At 39.7% G+C, this 21,724-nt stretch overlaps 1 protein-coding gene across 3 annotated transcripts in view; it reads left to right on the top strand.

The window, feature by feature from the left end:
* Nucleotides 1–11,710: 11,710 nt before the first annotated feature.
* Nucleotides 11,711–21,724, top strand: part of GNPTAB (N-acetylglucosamine-1-phosphate transferase subunits alpha and beta) — a 37,989-nt gene continuing 27,975 nt past the window's right edge. For all 3 annotated transcript variants that reach the window (XM_053977252.1, XM_053977253.1, XM_053977254.1), the window contains exons 1-3: nucleotides 11,711–11,859; nucleotides 15,949–16,034; nucleotides 21,572–21,691. In XM_053977252.1, coding sequence (XP_053833227.1) covers nucleotides 11,743–11,859; nucleotides 15,949–16,034; nucleotides 21,572–21,691 — 323 coding nt within the window. In that variant the 5' untranslated portion in view covers nucleotides 11,711–11,742. The remainder of the gene's footprint in view (nucleotides 11,860–15,948; nucleotides 16,035–21,571; nucleotides 21,692–21,724) is intronic.

The raw sequence follows: 21,724 nt of genomic DNA on the forward strand, positions 1-21,724 counted from the left end.
CAGCACCGGGGATGCCCCGCCGGCGCTGGCTTCCCTTCACTTTCGGTTCTCCGCTGCGCTCCGCGCCCCTGACGGCGGCGGGGAGCCAGGACAGCCGTGGGCCCCTTCACCTTTCACCGCTGGCGGTACCTGAAGCGCTTCGGGGAGTTTCTGACCGCAGAAAGTCTCGCCACAGCCCGTGTCCTTGTCGCTGCTGGCTCTCCGGGCCGCACACGCCCCGTCGGGGCAGGGAGGCGGGCGGTGAGATGCTGCCGGGGACTGCTCGCCGGGGTCTGCGGGTCGTGCCGGCGGCTTGTGCCTTCACAGTTGTCTTTGAAAGGGCTAAAAATGGATCCAGTGTGAGCGTGCAGGGGCTCTTTGCAGCTCGCCGGCCGGGGAGAGGCCGTGGGGTCACAGAAACCGGGTCAGAAACTGTGCAGGTCCCATTCCGGAGTCCTGAAGACACCTCATCCGCCTTGGACTTTTGTTTCAAACAAATAATGTAGCCTTGATTTACAAATTTTCCCTGAGATTCACTTTTCCACATGCTTAGAGGGAAACCATAGTTTAATTCAAAATCATGCCGTGTTCAGCATTTTCACTTTGGTTTAACATGAAGCCGTGGACAATCTGTCAAAGATGTTTCTGTTTCCTTTGATGGTTTGTAGCTATCAGCCTTCCAAACCAATATCTAAACGCAAGGTCACCATTCTGCTACAATGACATGTGTGTGCATACTCCGCCTCTCTCCCCAAGAATGTATTGAGGGTCTTGCCTTCAGTGCACATTTCCCTGGATGCACACAAGGTGAGTACTTACCATGCCTTTGAAGGTATTAGGAACAGATAGAAATTAAATAAAAGGGCTAGGGACAGTATACCTTAATGCAAGTACAGAAAAATAATAAAAAAAATTATTCTACCACTAAGACTGGAGATAGTTGACAACCTTCTTCTTGGCAGTAGCAGGTTGCTCTTGCTCTTAACATATAAATTGAGTGCAATAGTTTACACCATGCCACAAATCCATACTTCACATTTCCACAGCTAATCTGCCACCTAGTAAATTAAAGTGACAGAAACTTCTGACTGGAAGAACAGGTTTATTTCTGTTTATGTTAAAGGTGCAAAAATAATGGAAGGGAACTAATATTTGAGCTGTCTTAATATGCTGGTTTAAAAAATTCTGTTTAAATATGCCTCAATATCAGGTATCTTGGGCTTTTTTTCATCTTGAAACAGAAAGTTAAAGAATTACAATACAGGAAATAAATCCAATCTCTTTGGTAAATAAATGAACAGCAGAAACATATTGATGGTAATTCTATTTATAGCAGTAGAATTTTAATTTTTAGTATATCAGTCATTTAATATTTTGGTTTGGTCTCTTTGCAAAAAGAGGATGGAATTCACTTTATTTTACTGCATCAACATTTAAGTCACATTGTTGGAAAAATGTTCCATCCACAGTTCTGCAAGTTCCTTGTACTACTTTAGTTTTGTAAGTAGAAAATAAATTACTCTAAAGTGTGAGTTGAGTATTTACATTATTCACATGACTTTTTGAAGTGCCTGAACACTGTTTGGAGTGAAAGAAATGGACACGTTTGGCTCAAGCAGGTGGCAATTGACTGTTTGGTGATCACTAGCAAAGACTCTCATTGTTATGCAAACATTTATTGCAGCTCACGTTATGTTTCATTTTCTTTATAATTTTATTGTAGAATTTGAGTAGTGATCTTTAATAATTTTTTATCAGAAGCATGTTCTTTAAAGATCATTAGAAGCTGCACAGAGTAACAAATACAGGTTACTCACAAACATGGGAGGAGTAATTTTATTTACTGGACTTGAGAACACTAGTGTGATATTTCAAAGAAAGTCTATGTATTTTAATTTATTTTGCTCCAGGGATAACACATTGCATCTTTTCATTATTTAAATGGGGCTTAGAAGAAGGACAACTAGAGACACTTTACTGAGATCTGTAGTGACAGCACAAGGGGAAATGGCTTTAAACAAAGGAGGGTAGGTTTAGATTACTTATTAGGAAAGAATTCTCTGTTCTGAGGCTGATGAGACACTGTGACAGGTTGGCCAGAGAAATCGTGGATGCCCTGTTAAAGGCCAGCCTGGATGGGGCTTTGAGAAATCTCATCTAATGGAAAGTGTCCCTGCCCATGGGAGTGGGGTTGAAACTAGGACATCTTTATGGTTCTTTCTGAACCAAACCCTTCTGTTATTCTATAATTCTGTGATTTAACAAAATGATCAGACTACTTCAAATTAGAATTATTAGAAAAATAAATATGTCAAGGTGTGCAAATAATAACACATCCATGTCAGTGATTTGAAAATATATGAAGGTAAGGAAATAATAATGGAAGAAATCTAAAATAGCCTATGCCGTTGGCATTTGCATGTCCTCTTTTCTCCTGCTTTACTCAAAATATGGTTTCCATGGATTTTAGATTTATTATATATGAGTATTCTTTATAATATTTGTATTTTCCAAACTCATTCATTATGGTATTACCTGTAACATGAAAGACCCAGTTAGAATAATCTCCTTCCCCAAACATACTGGTTTTTAATATCTCTGCATGTTTTTTACATTGAACCTGTATAGAATAGTTACAGTAGCATTTACTTCCCTGATTCGGTAAAGAACCTGCTAGAAGACGGAAGGATGGAAGAACAAGTGAGACAAGAAACTTTTACTGCTTAACTGCCTATGTTAAGCAGTAAAACTTTGGAATGAGAGCAAGAGAGATGTAGTTCAGCTACTTCTTGAGATCTGTTGCTTGTGTACACACAAGCACTAGGGAAAAAAGCAGTCTTAATTTGTGAATGTAATGCCTAAATTCTTTTATTAACAACTGGTTAATAACTGGTTTATTAACACAGGTTGCCCCAGAAATGCATTACAGAAGGAATCAAATACACTACCTGTAACTTCTTCAGATTACTGTGTGAAGAGTTCAAGATGGTTTGTGGTATCTCTTCCTTTCCTCTTTGGTTGAGTGCCAGTATCTGTAACCTTCTCTCAGTAATAAAAGCATGTGTAAACTATTCTCACTTCTGACAGGAAGTTTGGAGTAACAATAGTAACAACCCACAACATCTGTGAGGCCTTATGCTGTGAAGCATTTGATGATAATATTTCTAAAAGTTAATGTGATTTAGTTATAAGGCAGTTTTCAGGTGTTACTGTTTAAGAGATGGTTTATTTTGCTCCATTTGTTTTGGATTCCCTCTATAGATAGCTAGATTATATCTAAATGTCTAACCAAAATTCAGATAAAAAATGTCTCAGCTGTCAAAAAGATTGGACAAGTCAAAAAGTGACAAATTCCTTAAGAATGAAGAGAAGTAACTGCTGGGTTGAAATTGTGTAATTTCATCTTTCAAAAAAATCCAACCCAAACGAAACCAAACAAAAAAACCTCAGAAACAAAACCCAACATAAACAACAAAACAACAAAATAAAAACAAAAACAAACCTTAAAACCAAACAAAACCAATAAACAACCAACCAACCAACCAACCAAAAAAACCCAAAAAACCAAAAAAACAACCAACCAACCAAAAAAAACCCACCAAAACCCAAAACCAACCAACCAACAACAACCAAAAAAACCCACAAAACCCACAAAACACACACACACACACACACACACACACCCCCACCAAAAAACAAACAAAACAAAAACAAAAACAAAAAAACAAAAAAAAAAACCAAAAAAAAACCCAAAAAAACCAAAAACAAAAACAAAAACACAAACCAAAAATTAATAGAAGTTTCCTCTGGTGCAGGACAGATTAATATCTTGCAATAATGACGACATGTGAAAAGGTTTATTCCAGAATTTCTAGAGAAGATTAGCTCTCAAACATGTATTTTTTTACTATTACACTCTGTATTTTCAGTTACTTCTTGAGTCATGTTTTTTTCAAATAAAATGTTTGTTGGGAAAAATCTTTGTTTCCAGAATGCATAAGCTGTAGACTGACAAGGGCTACAAAGAGCAAGAGAGAGACTGTTTAGCTACAGATGAACCATTCTCCAGTGGCTTTGTTGTCCTTCACTCAAAAATAAGGTAGTGAACATGCTGAAGCAGTTAGTAGGAGAATTTGGCTCTGATATTTTGAGAATTTTGGCAGTACATTTTTGTAGAAGCACATTTTTAGTGAAAAGTAAATTATTCAAAGTGAAATGGGAGCTTTTTATGTGGCCTTGTCATCTGAAAGAAATACCTTTGCAGTTTTCTTAGCTGGCAGTAAGTTGCTTGCTGAAGATTAGGAGAAAGTAATGAAATTCATGACCTGAGTCAAATTAGAATGCAAAGGGATTAATGAAATCAGACTCTAAACAGAGAGAATTTGATCAATCCTAGGAACATGTGTCAAAAATATCTTTTTTTCTCCACATCAAAAGTGGCTAATGATGTAGCTACATCCAACACAAGACCTCCTGGGAATGGGGAGTACTCATTCCTGAAAAATCAGATTCTATTTCTATGTTAATATTGATTCTCCAGCACAATTTAGGGGTGTTGGTTTGTCTACCTTTAGTACATCATATTGTTAAATATAGGGCACTCGATTATTTCTTCCTGTATATCATGCTTTTCACATTGCTAGCTGAATTACTGTTTGCTTTTTTCATGAGTTTCCTTTTTCTGTGTCTGACCACAGGTGACACCAAGGTCTAACAGGGCCAGAGGGAGCTGCTACGTGTGCTTCAGGGGAATATTGTGAAATCTGTTTATGTTGAAACTGCTTGATTCCAGCTGATATATACGTAACAAACAGACATACCTAGTAAATTGTAGTTTTACAAAACCTAAATATTGTGTCCAATTTTGTCTTTTCAGTTTTAACAAACTGTTCTTTCCATCCTTTCTTGTCCATGTCCTTCATAGTTCTTCAATATCAAAGGTTCGTGCTGCATAGCAAATCTGTTAATGACCACAAATAACATGAAAAAAGGCAGAAGGATTGTTCTTGTTCAGTAAAAATGCTGTGAAAACAGTATCTTGAGGCATAAACAAATGCTCACCTTTGTAGCTGGCAATGAGCACTGCGATAACCTGTGGAGCATCGCTGCTTCTTATTTGTTTGAGGAACTTTGGATTGAGGAACAGTTGGTGCAGCTTGGGAGTCCCAAAGGGAAGATCATGAACTATACCTGTGTCTAGTCTGTACCAGCTCCTTCGCACTCTTAAGCAGCAGTTCATGGCTGGGCTCGATGGTCTTAGAGGTATTTTCCAGCCTAAACAATTCTATGTCTCTGTGATCTGAAATAAAATAGATATGAAGAACAGCTAGTATGGCTTTTCAAAAAAGTATTGTAGTGATAATTCCCACTCTACTCTCTATGTAGTCTCTTAAGCATTTTTAAACATAAAAGTATATTTTCAAGCATCAAAGGAAAATTTTCATCCTAAAGAGGTCCTTTAACTATTCAATCCTTCTATCTGATACTGTGATCCATACCAAATGATGGAGAGCTAACTAACCAAAATTAGATGCTCTTCTAATGTTCTGAGTCTCCATCTCACTACTGCAATGTAAAAAAAAAAATCACATGTTATTTGATACAGCCACAAAATCCTACTGACCATCATTAAAATCATTAAAATCTTCATGTAAATCATTAAATGCACCTCCACTATTTTCTGCTGTGTGCTGCTGAGTGGATTTAAAAGAGTACCCTGCCCATTTCAACCATCAAATCTATACAGTCTGTTCTCTGTGCCATTACAACCTGGCAGGATTAACAAAAGAAACAAATTCCATCACTATAATGTAACAATTTCACCAGTATACTAAAGGCTCTGTGTTTCCAGTGTTAAAGTAAAAAATAATAACTTTTTTACCTTTAGAATAATCAAACATTTCATAGAAGCAGACCACTGTGAGAAATTCTATTCTACCTTATTCTGTTCTACTCTAGTTAAAATGATAGTTAAATATCAAGGATAATGAACTCTGAGTGTATATTTTCAAAAAGAATGATGAAATTTAGTATTTATAAAACAAGGTTACATTCATATATTTGCTAATATACATAAAACATTAAATTACAGCCTGGGAAGACTTTCCAGGATATTTCATCCACTTCATTAGGGACTTTGGAAACAGACATACAGATATGATTTGGTTTGAAAACCATTGTCTATTTAAATTTTATTTTACCATTGCTAAAAGCGTATCTCTTTAAAAAGCAAGGGATTGCTATAAAGAAAACCAAGGACAAAAAACCTAACACCCCAACGAAAACAACAAAAGCCCCAAACCAACCAAAACCGAGAGCAAATGCCAGATTTTGCAGAGTTTCAAAAGGTTTCTTCTGGTTTTTCTGCAAGCATTTATTATTTTAGTTTGAAGTGTGCAGGAAATAACAGATCTTTCAGAGTAAAATGCTGGCGAATATTATGCTTAGAAAATCTGATTTTGCTGCCAGGTGCACATGCTGCCTCAACTTCATCTAGATGCTCATTTTCAGAGATTTTTCACATGGCATTTTTCCAGTCCTTTGCTCTCTAGGCACAGCTTTTTCATCTGTTTCTGAGATACTACTGTTTTCTCTTTAGTTATACCTCATTTTTACCAGCCATGCTATTCAGATTATTTTAAATATTCTTTCCAGTATCTGCACAAATAAAAAGGACTGGAAAGGGTAGGAACTGACTGGTGCTTCAGAAATATTTTTTTTTTTCCAGTAGAGACATGGGTACAGTAGAGAAATGGATATGAAGCAAAAAAAAAAAAAAAAAAAATTCTATATTCTATGTATTCTATGAAGAGAATTTTCAAGTAAAAAGTGATAAATGTTTCTTGCATATGTGTCCAGAGGGTTGGGAGCTGAACATCTGAGGGTTTTCAAAAGTACTGAAATACTGAGCACAGTTTTAAAATCGCCACTTTTGCAGCAGTACTAAGTGAAAACTCCCACTAGCTGCATATAATTAGAATGCATTTGCTCATGAGTTTAAAATTACTTTAGACTGATTAAGAGATAATCCATTACAAGACACAGCAGCAAGGCCTACCAGTGTCTCTCAGAAACTGATCACTTATATTCAATCTCTATTTCAGAGGTAATGTCACTGGCATTGAGTCTCACCAAAGCCTAAAAGCTCTATAAATGGTAAGTCAAAATGAAATTATGTGTTGAAGGATAGAACACTGCTCAGCCACTGTCTTTTACTCTTTTATGTTCTGAGTGACTAATATGCTTTAATTATTGTATTTGATGGATCGTGGTACTACCAAATTCACAGTGCTATACCAAGCTATTAATTCCAGTATGCCTAAGGCTACTGCTTTAAATTTCAGAAGCATAGATATTATAGTTTTTTGGGAGTGTGGAGTGGCAGGGAAAGAAGTCCTAGAAGGCCCTATTATCTCTCAGTTCCTTTCCATAGAGAGTACTTATTCAGCTCTTCAAAGCAGTGACAAATTCTCCACAGGCAAGTCCCACTACCCCTCTATTCTGAACTTTTACTTGCCTGACTTAAGACACCTCTGAATGCTCAGAAGTTTAGAGCACTCACAAATGAAACCAAAACGCCTAAGAGTGAACTGCTGGGCCTTCAGAGTATTATGAGTTATCTCCTGTATTGTGAAAATTCACACTTCAAGTGGAACAGGCATCAAACTTGCTGAATTTTGTCTTTACCTTCGTGGTCAGTAATTTTTGCCTCATAGAAGTGCTACAAGTTTAATTCATGTTTATTAAAGAGATCATACAGAGACGAATACTAGAAACCTATGTTGATGTTAATTCTCTTTTCTTTAGAACAAGATTCATGAAATGTCCAGTGAATAATATTCTTGGCTAACAGAAAAGCTTGACATGCTTGGTTGATTATTTCTGGTCTTTTGTCTCAACCAAAGATAATTACACTGTTTCTACGGGTGTTTAGCTCTTACTGTTCTCCTTTCCCAGCACATGAGAACATGAAACACCTGGAAAGAGCTACTACTGGACAAGTTTACTATGTCCAGTAAGAAATTCTGCCTTCCTCAAGATTTTGAGGATTACAGAATCTCTATTCCTGTTGAAAGAAAGTAAATATTACTTTCCTTTTCAAAGTAGCTTCTTTGAAACATTTAATTTCAGTAAGAAAAACATTAAAAATTCAGCTTTCTAAGAGCGAAAAAATATTGGTGAAGGCAACTTGCAGAAAATCAAGATCAAGTGTGTTTATAACTATTTGACTGCTTATTTAGATTACATCATAATACACAGGAGGCATGCCTTTGTGTTAAGTGCTGCTACATGCACCTTTGAGTCAACACAAATACAAGAACAGTCAAGCAGGTCATGCCAAGAGCCCAGTGGTTTACATGGATAACGATTTGGCAAGGCCCTTAAGTATATGTTGGATTATAATGGCAGCACCTATTTTTTACATATCCTGCCATCTAGTGGAATTTATTGCTCCTAGCAGAATACCTGTGTTCATTTGCATCTCCAGTGACTGAGAGAAATGGAGAAAGTCAAGTATTCCATTCTTGGATGCAATTATAAAGTTCTCACCTGGAGAACTGCACAAGCAGTGTGCTAGATAAAATGTGAAAACAGAAGAATTTGGCCTAAGCCCTGCTCCTTTCAGACACATGCCCACAAAGACAGCTGCAAAGGGATACAAGGCCCTTGATCTGGTTTCTGGTTTTAAGCTTGGAAATAATTTCTAGTGACAGACTTAGAATAATCCCAGCAATTTTGACAGATTGTCTCAAATGGTGTTTGAGCCTGCATCTTATAGGTGTTCCTTAATAGCTTGCCATTAATTAGCTGAGGGTGGCCTTGTTTTCATCCCTATTCCATGCTTTTCACAGGATCACAGAATCATAAAGGTTGGAAGAGATGTTAAAGATCATGTAGTTCAACCATCAGCCCACTATAACCACCCCTAAAATGCATCCCCAAGTGCCACATCCAGATGCCTCTTAAACACTTCCAGAGACAAAGTCTTGGTGACCCTAACACCTCTCTGTGCTACTTATTCCAGTGCCTGACCAGTCATTCAGTGACTTTTTTTTTCCCTAATGCCTAATCTAAACCTCCCCCGGCACAACTTGAGGCCATTTCCTCTCATCCTTTCACTTGAAACACGGCAGAAGAGGTCAACTCCTAACTCACTACAACATCCTTTCAGATGACTGTAGAGAGCAATGAGGTCATTGAGCCTCCTCTTCTCCAGACCAAACAACCTCATTCATCTGGAATAATTAAAACTTTGATGGACTGGAGATGGGGAGAGTCCATGAGTCCATGGCAAAATGGAAAATAGGGGAACATCTGGAGTGAAGAGCTCTGTGCCTGTCACAAGCTGGTTAGGCTGTCTCTCAAGGTTTGATAGGTATTCTTGCTATTCCTGTTTGAAGTATATTCCAGAACATGTTTTTTGTCTCCTTTTTGTGTTTTGTTTTGTTTGCTTTGGGTTTTCCTGTGTTTTGTTTTAACCTTGTGACAGTATTGCATTTAGTTTAAGTAGGTTTCTGATCTCCATTTCTGTGATGTGAACAAGTCAAAACCTTTTAGTGTCTTTTTAGAAAGAAGGATCTGGTTGTTCCTTTTCATGCACCTATTTCAGTTTAAACATATATTCATTGAATCTAAGTATTCTACAAGAAAGGACAGATTTGGTGCCATCACAATTTGCTCAGCACCTTTTTATATCTCTGTGTCTAATGGTATACTTTCTGACACTTTATACAATAATTTAAAGATTATGTGAATTTTAATGGCTTTATCACATTGGTATCATATGGAAGTATTTATTAGTCTGTATAAATGCATCATCTCACATTTTCTACTAATTATTAATCCAGGTCTTGAAGTAATTCAACTTCCCCTGACTGGTTTTTTGCTTTACATTGGTGATATATCTCTCAGCCTCATCTTTTCAGCACATTCAGTTTCATTTCTGCATTTACACTGGATTGTTGACCAGAAATAGACTTTATTGACCATAAATAGGGTTTTTTCTCATAATCTGCATATGTGCTATACCTCAGTTCTCAATGAAAACCTCAGTCTGCTGACTCAGAATACCAAGTCATCACTGCTGGCACAGTGCTGTAGGCAGTGGTAAAGAGGTGCTGCTAGGCAGTAATAATAGCTGAGTAATAATAGTTTAATAATAATAGCACAGTGCTTGAGCAGGAGGGGCAGGCGAGGGAATATGCAAAGATTATATTCCCCAAGGATAATACTTCAGCACATGGGTGAGAACATATGAAGGAGAGAAAAGTTTAGCCAGAGTCTTCTGTGTACCAAGACTGGAAGGCTGGGTTATCACGAAGGGCCAAATAAGTATTGTCAGGCTGATAACACACCATAAGGAGGAAGAACACAGCACTATGAGGTGGGTTCTGAGGCTCTTCAGGTAACCCCTGGTGAATTCGCCATCCTGTCCCATGGCCCATTGTCAGGAAAATCCACAAATGGCTTATGTCCAAAAAGGAAACAAAGAGTCCTGCAACTTTATTTTAATAAAGGGCACGGCCCCACGGGGGCACACACCCGCGGGGTTTGTTTGCTCTCTTGAGGTTTCGGAGGGCGCAGCCTCCTTTTATCCTAAACTCCCGGCCGTGTGTTCCCCTCTTCCTCTCCCGACTGGCTGAGGTACAGGGAAGGTACAGCCTTCCAGAACCACCTACCACATATCCCACCTTAAACCTACTATTTTATCCCAAAGTTCAGAAACTCAGGCTCTTGCAGACCCTTGTCTGTTCCAGGAGCCAAGTTGTCTGTGCTCTGCAGCAAACCTGCCCTAAGTCAGGAGGGACATTAAGCCCCATTTCAAAGACGTGAACACCCATCCCTTCACCCATCCAATTGTTTCTAAGGTCATCAGCTTTTCTCTCACCCTGATGAAAGACAAATGCTGTGACACTAAAAAGTAAATAGGAGAAGGGCTCAGTGGCTTGGGAGAGATGTGCCAGAGAGCCCTCTTGGACATTCTTAAACTATGTGTAGTCCTCTCGGACCACCACTGTGTAAATATACTGGGACAAAGTTCTGGAAAGGCTCAGGCATTGTTGCTTCCCACAGGAAATATACGATGGACGATGTTTGTGACTCTAAAAAGTCACTACAGGGAGTTTTAAGAAATACATAGAAGGCCTTTTGATGAAGGCACAGACTACAGAGATGGGTGCTACAATGCTTGGCCTCTTGCAGGCCTCTGACACCCCGTCACTCTGCTCTGGCCACCAGCAGTGCCTCTGCCCGATCAATGCTTGACAGCAGCAATGACAACAGCGTCCGTCCTATGCAGGTGGCTGGACTTCATGGCAGGATCCAGACTGTCAGCTGTCAGAGAGTAGCTGTCAGCTACTGATCGCTAATTAGTTTCTTATGTTTTTTCTTCAAGAGGTGTTCTTGAAGAAATCCATCAGTAACCCTCTCTAAATGGGAATCTGCTGATTCTCATTCCACAAACCCATCCCCGCACTTCATTTCTGCGCCACAACACGCAAAGACTGCATAAATTAAATCTCAGCACGCAGCTCGGCTGTATCAGCGTGATGTCCGCAAGCCCTCAGCGATGGAACAGCCAAGTCGCCGCCTCCGTGAGGGCCGGCAGCGCCGCTCCCTCAGCGCGGCCCTTCCGCCACCGCCAGGCGGCGCCGGGCGCTGCCGGAAGCGGGGCAGGCGCTGGGCCGGCGGCCCCGCCCGGCGCAGGCAGCGCGGGGAGTGGGGCCGGGCCGGGCCGTGCGGGGCGGCGGCCGCCGGCGGGCCATGCTGCTAAAGCTCCTGCAGCGCCAGACCTATACCTGCCTGTCGCACAGGTATGGGCCCTGCCTCTGCCTCGGGGGCCTCGTCCTCATGATCGTCTCCGCCCTGCAGTTCGGGGAGGTCAGTACGGCGCCGCGCCGGCGCGGCGTGGCTGTCCCCCTTGCCCTGCCTGCCTCCCTCCCTCCGTGCCGAGCCGAGCGGTGCCGGCGAGACAGGCGCAGCCCCGCGGCTGCACGGCCCCGGGGGGATTTGGGGCTGTTTTTCCTCGGGGGAGCCGGGCAGCTGCGTTGTCCCGCAAGCAGCGAGGTCCCTCTCCGGGCGCCTTGCGGCTGACAGGTCCCGCCCATCGCGGCGCCGTGTGCTCCGTTCGTGCCGAGCGGCGCCGCCGCAGGGCCGCCGTGCCCGCGGGGACAGGCTGGCTCTGCCCGCATCCCGCAGCCCACGGCCGCTTCCCGCGCCGCCCTGGCCGCACCTGTTGGGCTGCGGGGAGCGCCGCCGGTGGCAGCGCGCCGGGTGTCCCCTCGGGGGTGAGCTGGGCTCTCACAGGTGGCACAGCCCTGCATGCTCGGGCAGCTGCTGCTCGCTGCTCTTGTGCAATTCTTTTCCACTTCCCCCATCAGGTGACTTGTTAGCGCTGTGTTTTTGTTTGAGTCTTAAAAAGCCTGTGCTGTATGTCACCTTCGAGTGTCGACTGGGAGTGACAGAATCTCTCCCCTCTCCGGGGTTTAAGGAGTTAAATGTATCTTCCCTCCAAGCTGCACAGCAGAGTCTGCTTTGCTCGCTCCTTGTTACTTAGTTCGCTCGCATTGTTTTGTAAATGCTGCGATGTAGTTGTACTTCTTCTAGATACGATTTTACACAGATGTGTTGAATGTTTAAATCTTCATTTCACATTGTCCCGTCGATTTGGTAAGTCATCACTGAACAGATCTGGAGAGAAGAAAATGAATCCTACTTCAGCACAGTGTTTGTTAATGTAGTGAGGAATCAGGGAAATCAAGTATTTTTGTCAGTCTGAAAGGATGGCAATATTCAATACAAACAGACTGGAATTTCATGATTCCTAGGCTTTAATTTTTTTTTTTTCCTTTCCTTCTCTGTTTTAATTTGATGAGCTCTTTCAGATACAGGAAAAAAAAAAAAAAGAACCATAAAGAGTATTATTGGAAACTCTTGCATGTACCACAATCAAAACTTTATTTTGTGTACTAATACATCTTTACATAAAGTACTAATCTCTGCTGTCTTGTGCAGACCACAAGTTCCTGAAACACTTCAAAGGCATCAGCAAATTAAGTAATTGTAAAGTACTCATGGGTCACCTATTTGTTCATGAGTATCAACATGAATTGATGTAGTTTTCATGCTGCTGTGAAACTGACATAGTTTTGCATTTCTTCAGAATGAGGACTTAAAACACAACTTTAGGATATCATAGAACTCTGAAGGTTTTAAAAAATATTTCAGTTGTCCAAGTTATGGCTGATTTTTGTAAGAATCAGTCAAAATCACTGCTCAGATTTTCCTGCTAAATCTTAGTTTACTGCTTCCAGCCCTTTAAAAGCTACTTGGAAAGCTTAGATACAATTTAGAGAGTGAGCAAAAGAACTGGAAGATACATGTAGGAGTAGATTTTCTAAAATATAAATGAAGAAAAAAGAAAAGTGACCAGTATATTTTTTTTAAACAGCTGAAAAACACCAATTAAACACCTGCAATTTTTTTTCTTTCCTTCCAAGGGTGATAAATAAGCCTGGGGAGAGATGTTTGCATGCACCTTGCTCTTTGTCTTTGTATTTTGTAAATAGTGGTAGTTCAGTGACTTAGGAGAGACAAGGCTTGTGGAAATGAACACTGTTAGACCTCTTCTGACAGCTATTGTGGGAATGGAAATGCTTCTCTTCTTCAGTACAGAATCTGCAAGGCAGCAACTAATAAAAAACTGTAAAGCTGTTCGGAAAATGAAACCAAGAAATCTTTCTAGAAATTAACAGTTTAACCACTTTTAGCCATCTGCAGGAAACTCAAGCAATAAAAAGCAGCATAAGGCAGTGCTTATCAGACCCTGGTGTCTGAACAGCATTTGCAGTTCTGCTTTTCCCCACCCCCAGAGCCAGCTTTTTTTTTTTTTTTTTTTTTTTGTGTTCTAGTAGGCAAAATTAGGTCTGATTTTTTAGGTTCATGCTAATACCAGTATTAGTGGTGGAGTAAAAATGGATGGTTAGGTCCAATAATTTGAGATTGGTAATGATGTTCTCACAGCCAGAAGGTGAAAATTAGCTTCATTTGAAGGAAAACCTTGAGCTCAGTGAAATGTTAGGGCAGTGAACATAAGTGAGAGATTTTTCTGCAAAAACATACAGGGCAGCCAGGCCTAAGTCAGTGCTGTTCCCTGTTTGTAAGGTGAGCTTGAAGTATTAGGGCAGTTTGATTATATACCCTTCTTGGCCATCCTTCCGTAGGTGGCTGTGCTTTGTAAAGGGCTTTATAGCCTTTTACACATGCCAGAGACACTGTTATCATGTCTGATACAGTATCTCCTAACAGGCGGTGTTTCTCCCCTTGCTTTTTAATGTTCCCCTGGTGGTTTTGTAATTCCAGTATGTAAAGTTAAAGTAAAACAGCCTCTAGGCATTATTGCATGATGCATACATAATGTGTTAGGAGGAAACAGTTGCAGGGAAAAAATGTATTGGGTAGGAAGACTTTTTAACCATGTTTCTTATGTGTTCCTAAGAGATCTGTCCTCTTTTTTTTGGCTATAGTTACACAAAAGACAAAGAAAAAGGCTGGAATGGTTAATATTGTTCTTCTGCAGAGACATATTCTTCATATAATATAATCTTACTGAAATACTTCTGTATTTCTTCTAGACACAGATCAGTCACAACGTGTCAGTATGTCATTATCAGTAGGAGCAAATGTTTCCAGCTGGATATGAACTTCCAATGTGTACTATATTATACCTGGCATTTGGCAGAAGGACTTAATGACTTGTGCATTAAGAAAGTGTAATAGTGTACATTTTTATGACAATTCCTGACCTTGGTATTTCATGGAGGAGATTTTTATGCCTACCTGGGCAATATGTGTCCTTTGTGTGAGGGGAATGGAGTGTGCTGATGTGATCTTGGTAACAAAGAGACTGTGTTCAGCTCTGGCAGGAATTGCGTGTGGGCTCTTGTCACCCAGGCACATGATGGAGCTTCCCTGCTCTAGGGAAGGCTTTAATTTGCTATAGTGGCAATGAGGGTAGAGGGATGTGTAACCTCTTAAGAGGGAGGATGGTTTGTTTATGGTTTTGAAAGTGACCTTAGAGAAATGGTATATTTCATGGTTCCCACAATGCAAGAAATAAGCGATAATAACACATAAATCTAGGGAGAGTGGTGTAAAGTAAGTACTAGAAGTACTATGCTTTTCTGGTTTTCTTTCTTTTTGTTTTGTTCTTTTCATTTGTTTGTTTTGGGGTTTTTTCACTCTCCAGTACATAAAAATATGTACTTATCCCAGTAAATTCAGCCACCGTGCCTTCAACTCTAAAAGAGCACAAAATGCCACTGTAGTTTTCAAGGCTGGACTTCCACTGTAAAAGATGTCATATCAAGTTTATCTCAGGGGAGAATGTATATGTTTTATATTTCTTCTATCTCAAAATACTTGGACTTCTTTGTTATGGCCATAGTTACCACTTTTATTGTTGAAAAACTGTGGGTTTTTTTCGTGGCTGTTTGTTTGCAAAGCTCAGATTTTGGAGGTGTGTGTACTTCCAGTGTATCCTGTATGAAGATTGAAAAAGATGAACAAAATTGTGCAGGGGTGTGTGTGTGTTAGGGCTTTCCTGCTTGTATCAAAGTGTATTTGATTTAGGTCTCAGTTTTGGGAAAACATTCCTGAATTTTTAAATGCTAAGAAACAAGGGGAAGGTGACCTAAATAAAAAAGTAGCTTAAAAAGAGTGTACATAAGTAATGTAATCCTTTTGTTGCAGAGAAAAGCAAAGTTTGTTTAAATTAAGTATGCTCTTCAGTTCTGGGTCTGATTGCTGCCTCAGTGTCATAATTTAGTTGGGATTGTGGTCTGCTCAGTTGTTCATGAATGCATAGATTGATATGAATGAAATTGGTTGTGGTTAAACATTTCAAAAGGTGAAAATTAAGTGTCTAACAGGTGGTGACATCAAGTGGTTTTGTTTTTTTTTCCTTTGTAGGTTGTCTTGGAGTGGAGTAGAGACCAGTATCATGTTATGTTTGATTCATATAGAGACAATGTCGCTGGCAAATCATTTCAGAATAGGTGAGCTTTACCTGCACTTGACACTATTGCACGTTTTACTTTCTAATTAAATATTTAAATAAAATATATTAGTTAAGTAACATACTGTTGAGTAGAACTTTACTGTATGGGCTCCAAATCTGCAGCAAATTTTAAACTTAGTGAGTGCTTAGTTAGAGTATAATCTCCTAGTTTGGAAGATTGGCTTTTGAAAGCTCTAGTCATATAATAAATTTATGTTTTGAATGTGTTTAATTCATCCAGTCTCTAACGAAACATCAAAATGATGACAATGATAATAATGAAGAGAGGCAATGATCTGTTTTCCAAGTTAAGATAGGAAAACATAAGTACTATTCCTATGTGCTTAACATTTCAATATTCAGAAGTTATTTTTAAATTGCCTTATGTTTTCTGTGATGTCTTATGAGGATTATTATTTAGCAGAGAAATCACAAAGCTAGTAAGAAGCTTTTAAAAGCTGAGTGCATGGGAGAATCTCTCACAGCAAGTTGGAAACCAAGTCATATGGGTCATTTTTTTCAGTTGTATTAACTGCTACATGACTTCCTGTGGTTTCATCATTCATATCTGAGTAGCCATGGGCATGGGGTCTGTTGCTCAGGGAGTAAGTGGACTGTGAGTTGTGGGTGGAAGAAAGCTAATTAGCAGGTATCGTCAGACTCTTAATATTGATACACTTGACTGGGATAAAAACTAACCCTGAAAGCAAAAGCTTTAATCTGCCTTGAGATTTGTTGCATCATAGAACAGTAGAAACGATCAGATGAATTTGTCACGCTTCAGTTGGTGTGAGATAACTCTGTAAAATTCATTGCATGGTGTTGGTGAATACTAGGAACTTTTATAGTCTCTTCTCCTACTCCTCTCCCCCATTTTCCAATGGATGACAGATAAAAGCAGAGTGATGCAGCTCATATGGATGAATAGCTCAATGTTTACATGTTTTAGCAGTACTGAAATGAAACATGGCTGTTTGATCCTGTCACTGCTAAAATCCCTGATTTTGTGATCATTAACTGGAGTGTTTTTATAAAGCCATTGACTTTTTCCAAAACAAAATCACGAATCTTACTGTTGTGGTGTAGATATAGTCACTTCCATTTCTGCAGTGTTGCCTTACTTCATTGTGGTTGTGTAAAGCACTCCTTTGCTAGCATTCATTTCTGAGGATTGTGAGCAGAACATCCAGTGCCTGGTGAGGAACTGTTGTCTGCCTGAGCAAAAGCTTAAGTTTTTCATGATGGCTGCTTAAATTGTTCCAGTTCACCCATATGCCTTTAACAATCTTATGTCAGGTGTAACAGGGAGGTTTGCTGTGATATTTGTGTGCAGCTACCAACTTCCTCTGAAAATTCAGATCAACCAGAAGTCTTGGTAGAGGCATACTTTTAGGCATTTGTTAACTTTTAGATGTCCCTTGTCAGGGGTTCAATTAATTTTTATTATCAAACTTCACAAATGCAGTAATGGATTCTGTCTTGTAGCAGGCATTTGCATCAATGGTGGTTTGGTGGAGTTTTTAGGCTGGTGTCAATGCAACATATAGAGCTACACATAAACTGAGGACTTCCAGATTTAATCTAGCTTGTCCAGTGATTTTAATCAGTTCCTATTTTAGTGCTAGAGAAAAATATTCAGACTTGGGGAACAGGAGGCTTGTTGGTTAGAAAATTAAGCAGGTATACTGCTTTGTGGAAAGTAAAAGCTGCAGGGCCTTTGGGAAATATTAGTGGGCCTTCAACTGAATTTGAGTTGTGTTTTTCTTTAGGGCCTATGCAGGTTAAATTCTCTGTTCTTCCTGTAGAAGTTGTAAACTTCTATGGAAAACATCTCACTGTGAATTGTAGACAAATTTGTATATGGGCAAGCTCCTAATGATGATAAACTCAAAAAGCTGATCACACAAAAACAATGACATCAGCAGCAGCACCTATTGAACACTGTTCTCTACCAGACCAAGGCAGACTTCTGGTCTTGCCTTGGAGTTTAGCAATAGCTTTTGGTTGTTTTGCCTTCTGATTGCAAACCCTTGGCATCCCAACTGTGGCACTTTTCAGGTAGCCACATCAGCTGCTAAGCTTGCTTCTTATATTGCTCAGGCTCTTACACAGCTTGAGAGAATGCACTAGAAATTCCAGGGCTTTTTACCAAGGCACTTTGTCCAAACCCGTTTTTGAAGACTAAGTATTGATATGAAAATAAAAAGAGAGAAAAGGAAACTAAATAATGGAGTTCCATGCATGAGTGTTTTGGATGAGGACTGCTTTTTATTACTCTACTTTTGCAAATGGTAAGTAAGTACGGTATAGTACTTACTACTGTACAGTAAGTATAGTTTACTTACTGTAAAATGTAACTTTGCTATTCCAGGATATCCTGTTTAAAACTCAAAAATATATATGGAAAGATGTGAAGGAATAATCCCCAACTTTTAAAATATGCAGCCTGATTTCAGTATGATGCAGCAAGTGAGAGCTGTCAGTGGCTGACCAGCCATTAACTGAGCTGAGTGAGGCTGAAGAGAGGAAAAGATGCACAAATCAGGGAGCAGAAATAGCAGTGGAACAGCTGAGTTACTGTTAGTGCATAATTACAGAACTGGAACAGGCAGGAGGGCTGGGAGGTTTACTATGAGCAGTTTAAACTTCGACTGTTCATAAAGAGGCTCAGCAAGGTTGGAGATCACCATATGGTAGCTTGGGAGAAATCCAAAATCTGCTGTACTCCTTCAGCAACAGTGGTTATTGAGACAAAATTTGTCTTCTACCTACAATCTCAGCTGTGATGATGGTTCTCTTATGTAAACACATCAAGGGTATGAGAAGTTCCTGCCAGGAAGTGTTCCCCCTGTCCTGTCTGCGGGACTGGTGGGTCTGGTTTTGTCTTCAAGCAGGATCCTATGGATGTTTTTAGATTTGCAAGTAAAAACAGATGCACTTTGTAAAGATAAAAATGTAAAAACTTTAATAAATTGTTTGGGAGTCTCCAAGGAATTTTCTAAAGTGATGATTTTCTGTAGAAAGGTGTTAAGATAATTCCCACTTGGAATCCAATTGCACCTTCGAGTCACATCTGTTAGTGAACCATAAGATAGTCGTGTCAAAGAGGGGAAATAGCTGATTAGAACGGTGGCTGTAAATAGTAAATTAACTCAGGTCGCCTTGGGCTTAACCTGTTTGACAGACTGGTGTTTCTGATGAAGACGGAATGTATAAATCCATATGAAGGAAACACAGCTGCAGAATTTGAGAGAGAATTTTTGAGCTTCTCTGAACTTCAACAATCTGCAAAAGACTCTGAATGTTAAAATAGTGTTTGAGAACAGTACCACTGAAGTGTAGTATCTGTTCCTCTTAATTTTAAACCATTTTACAGCAGAATTCCAATACATACTTCTGAAAATATAAGCTCCCAGTGTACTTTAGGAAGCTATAAAACCATCCAGAAAGCTTTGGCCAAGTCCAGAAAGGCACGGACTTAACAGAATTAGCTTAAGTTTCTACAGTGTTAGTTGGAAACAACAAATTGACTTGGGATATCTTTATTATTATGTTTGATAAATATTACTTTCTGAAACTGTGTGCTGTAAAGGTGCATTAAGGAAATTTATTGACTATTTGGATAATTTTTGAGCAATTAGACTAGTGGATCTACAAACGACTCACTGGGTTTTTTTTTTTTTTTTTTAACTGGTCTGTCTCTATTGCCACTGGTAATGAAGAATGAGCTCACCATGCCAGGGTTGTTTGAATTGACATGCCTGCATCTGACCAAAAATGCATTTCCTCTGTGGAATTTACTAGCTTTTGACTGTATGTGGCATAGTGTGGGAAATTACATAGGTATATGTGCTACTGCATAGAGACACACTTTTAGGAAAAGGTAAAATGGAGGGAGGCTTCACAGAAGTCAAAATTGCCTCATACCATACAAAGAGATGGAGTTCTCTTGAATATACTATGTTCTTAGTGAAGTGTGGGTGAATGAGCACTGCACTTTGCCCAGAAGGCTGAAGGTTGGACACTTTTGAAATCCGCTGACTTGAGTCGGGTGCTTCTACCTAAAACACTCCTTTCTGAGCTGTAGCATTCCAGGGACTGTCAAACCAATAATTTAACTGATCACAACAAATGTAGAAAAGCTGGAAGAACTCCTGCCATTGAATTTCTACTCCTTTGGAGGATGTTGTAGTTCAAAACATAACTAACTTCCAGTTCATTTACAAGGTATCTCTGGAGAAAAAAAGTGAAATAATTGAATAGAAGGGTAAATGGATTCAGTAAATCGACTTTTTTTGGATAGAAGGGTAGCCTCCTGCAGATGTGAGAGACTTTCTGGGTGGTGCTGCTAAGGAAGGCAGCACTGCTGCTGAGATGTTCAAATTGTCTCAGAATACCCCACCATTATCCTCTGAGTGTTGCAGCTCAGTTAGGAACATCAATAAATTGCAAACGAAATGTTTCTGCCCATTGTGCTGTGACGAGCTCCTGGCTGACCTTTTGATAAATTTTGTGCTTCAGTTGTTGAGTCTGAGCCAGTAGAAAACAAAGCTGGGTGCAGGCTCTCTGCATGGCATGCTGTGCAAGGGCAGGTGGACAAAACACCTGCCTGTAAGCTCTGTCTCTCTTTGAATGCTTTTGCAAGGGTGCAGTGGGTGGAGAGAGAACATCTTCAATGCTGAGATCCATGGGGTCACAGGATGATGTTTTCCAATGTTTGCTAGGCCATCTACAGTTCAGGAAAGTATTAAATAGCTTGACACTGGAACTCTTGAAAATAAGAGCTGGGGTATCCTCCTGCTATATGGGACTCCGATTCATCTATGGCAGTAGCTGCTGACACAAAGCTATGGGTCTTGGAGATGAGATTATCATAAAAAATGTAGGAAAAACTCCTTCCTTCTGCCTTATGCATGCTAGGAAGTATTAACTCTCCAGAAACAGCTTCAGGGTATTCAATTGTGTCAATAATTTATTTGTCTGCTGTGTCTAGAGTCTGAATTCATGTACCCAGATTAGATTGTTGTTTTATGAAATGCCCTGCTAATATAATCTAAGAGACATTCCTAGGATAGAGACCTGGTTCTGCTGAGATCTTACTGGCTCTGTGCAATTAAATAATAGTAAGTGTAATTTAAGTTATGTTTCATGCTGTCCTGTCTGAAGTAGTTTGTGAATTAAGAATGTACTCAGGTCATGGTACTGACTTGAAAAACATTTGATGGGTTTGCAGGAGGTGGGCCATGAGTCTGAGTCAGTGAAATTTAGAGCATAAAGTTAGGATTTCCTTTAGTTACTGAACCATTAAAACCACTTTCTGTCCTTTTGGTTGATGTCTGTGCTGTTTTGTGAAACGCTTGTGTATAATTGAGACATGATATATATATAGCTAAAGAGAGTATTTTTGCTTTGTCTTGTTTGCAGCCCAGACACCAAGTATTTCTCTTGTTAGACAGAAACTGCTATTGTAGGATGCCACAAACACTTGTAATGTAATATTAAACAGCTCATATAGCTTTCCTTTGAATTATGTAGGCTTTGTTTACCTATGCCAATTGATGTGGTGTACACCTGGGTGAATGGCACAGATGTGGAACTGATCAAAGAATTGCAACAGGTCAGGGAACAGATGGAGGAAGAACAGAAAATAATGAGGTAATAATCTTAGATATTTTTCCCTTTAACTGA

This window comes from Vidua macroura, chromosome 5 (assembly GCF_024509145.1).
Source record: "Vidua macroura isolate BioBank_ID:100142 chromosome 5, ASM2450914v1, whole genome shotgun sequence".
NCBI classification, from domain to species: Eukaryota; Metazoa; Chordata; class Aves; order Passeriformes; family Viduidae; genus Vidua; species Vidua macroura.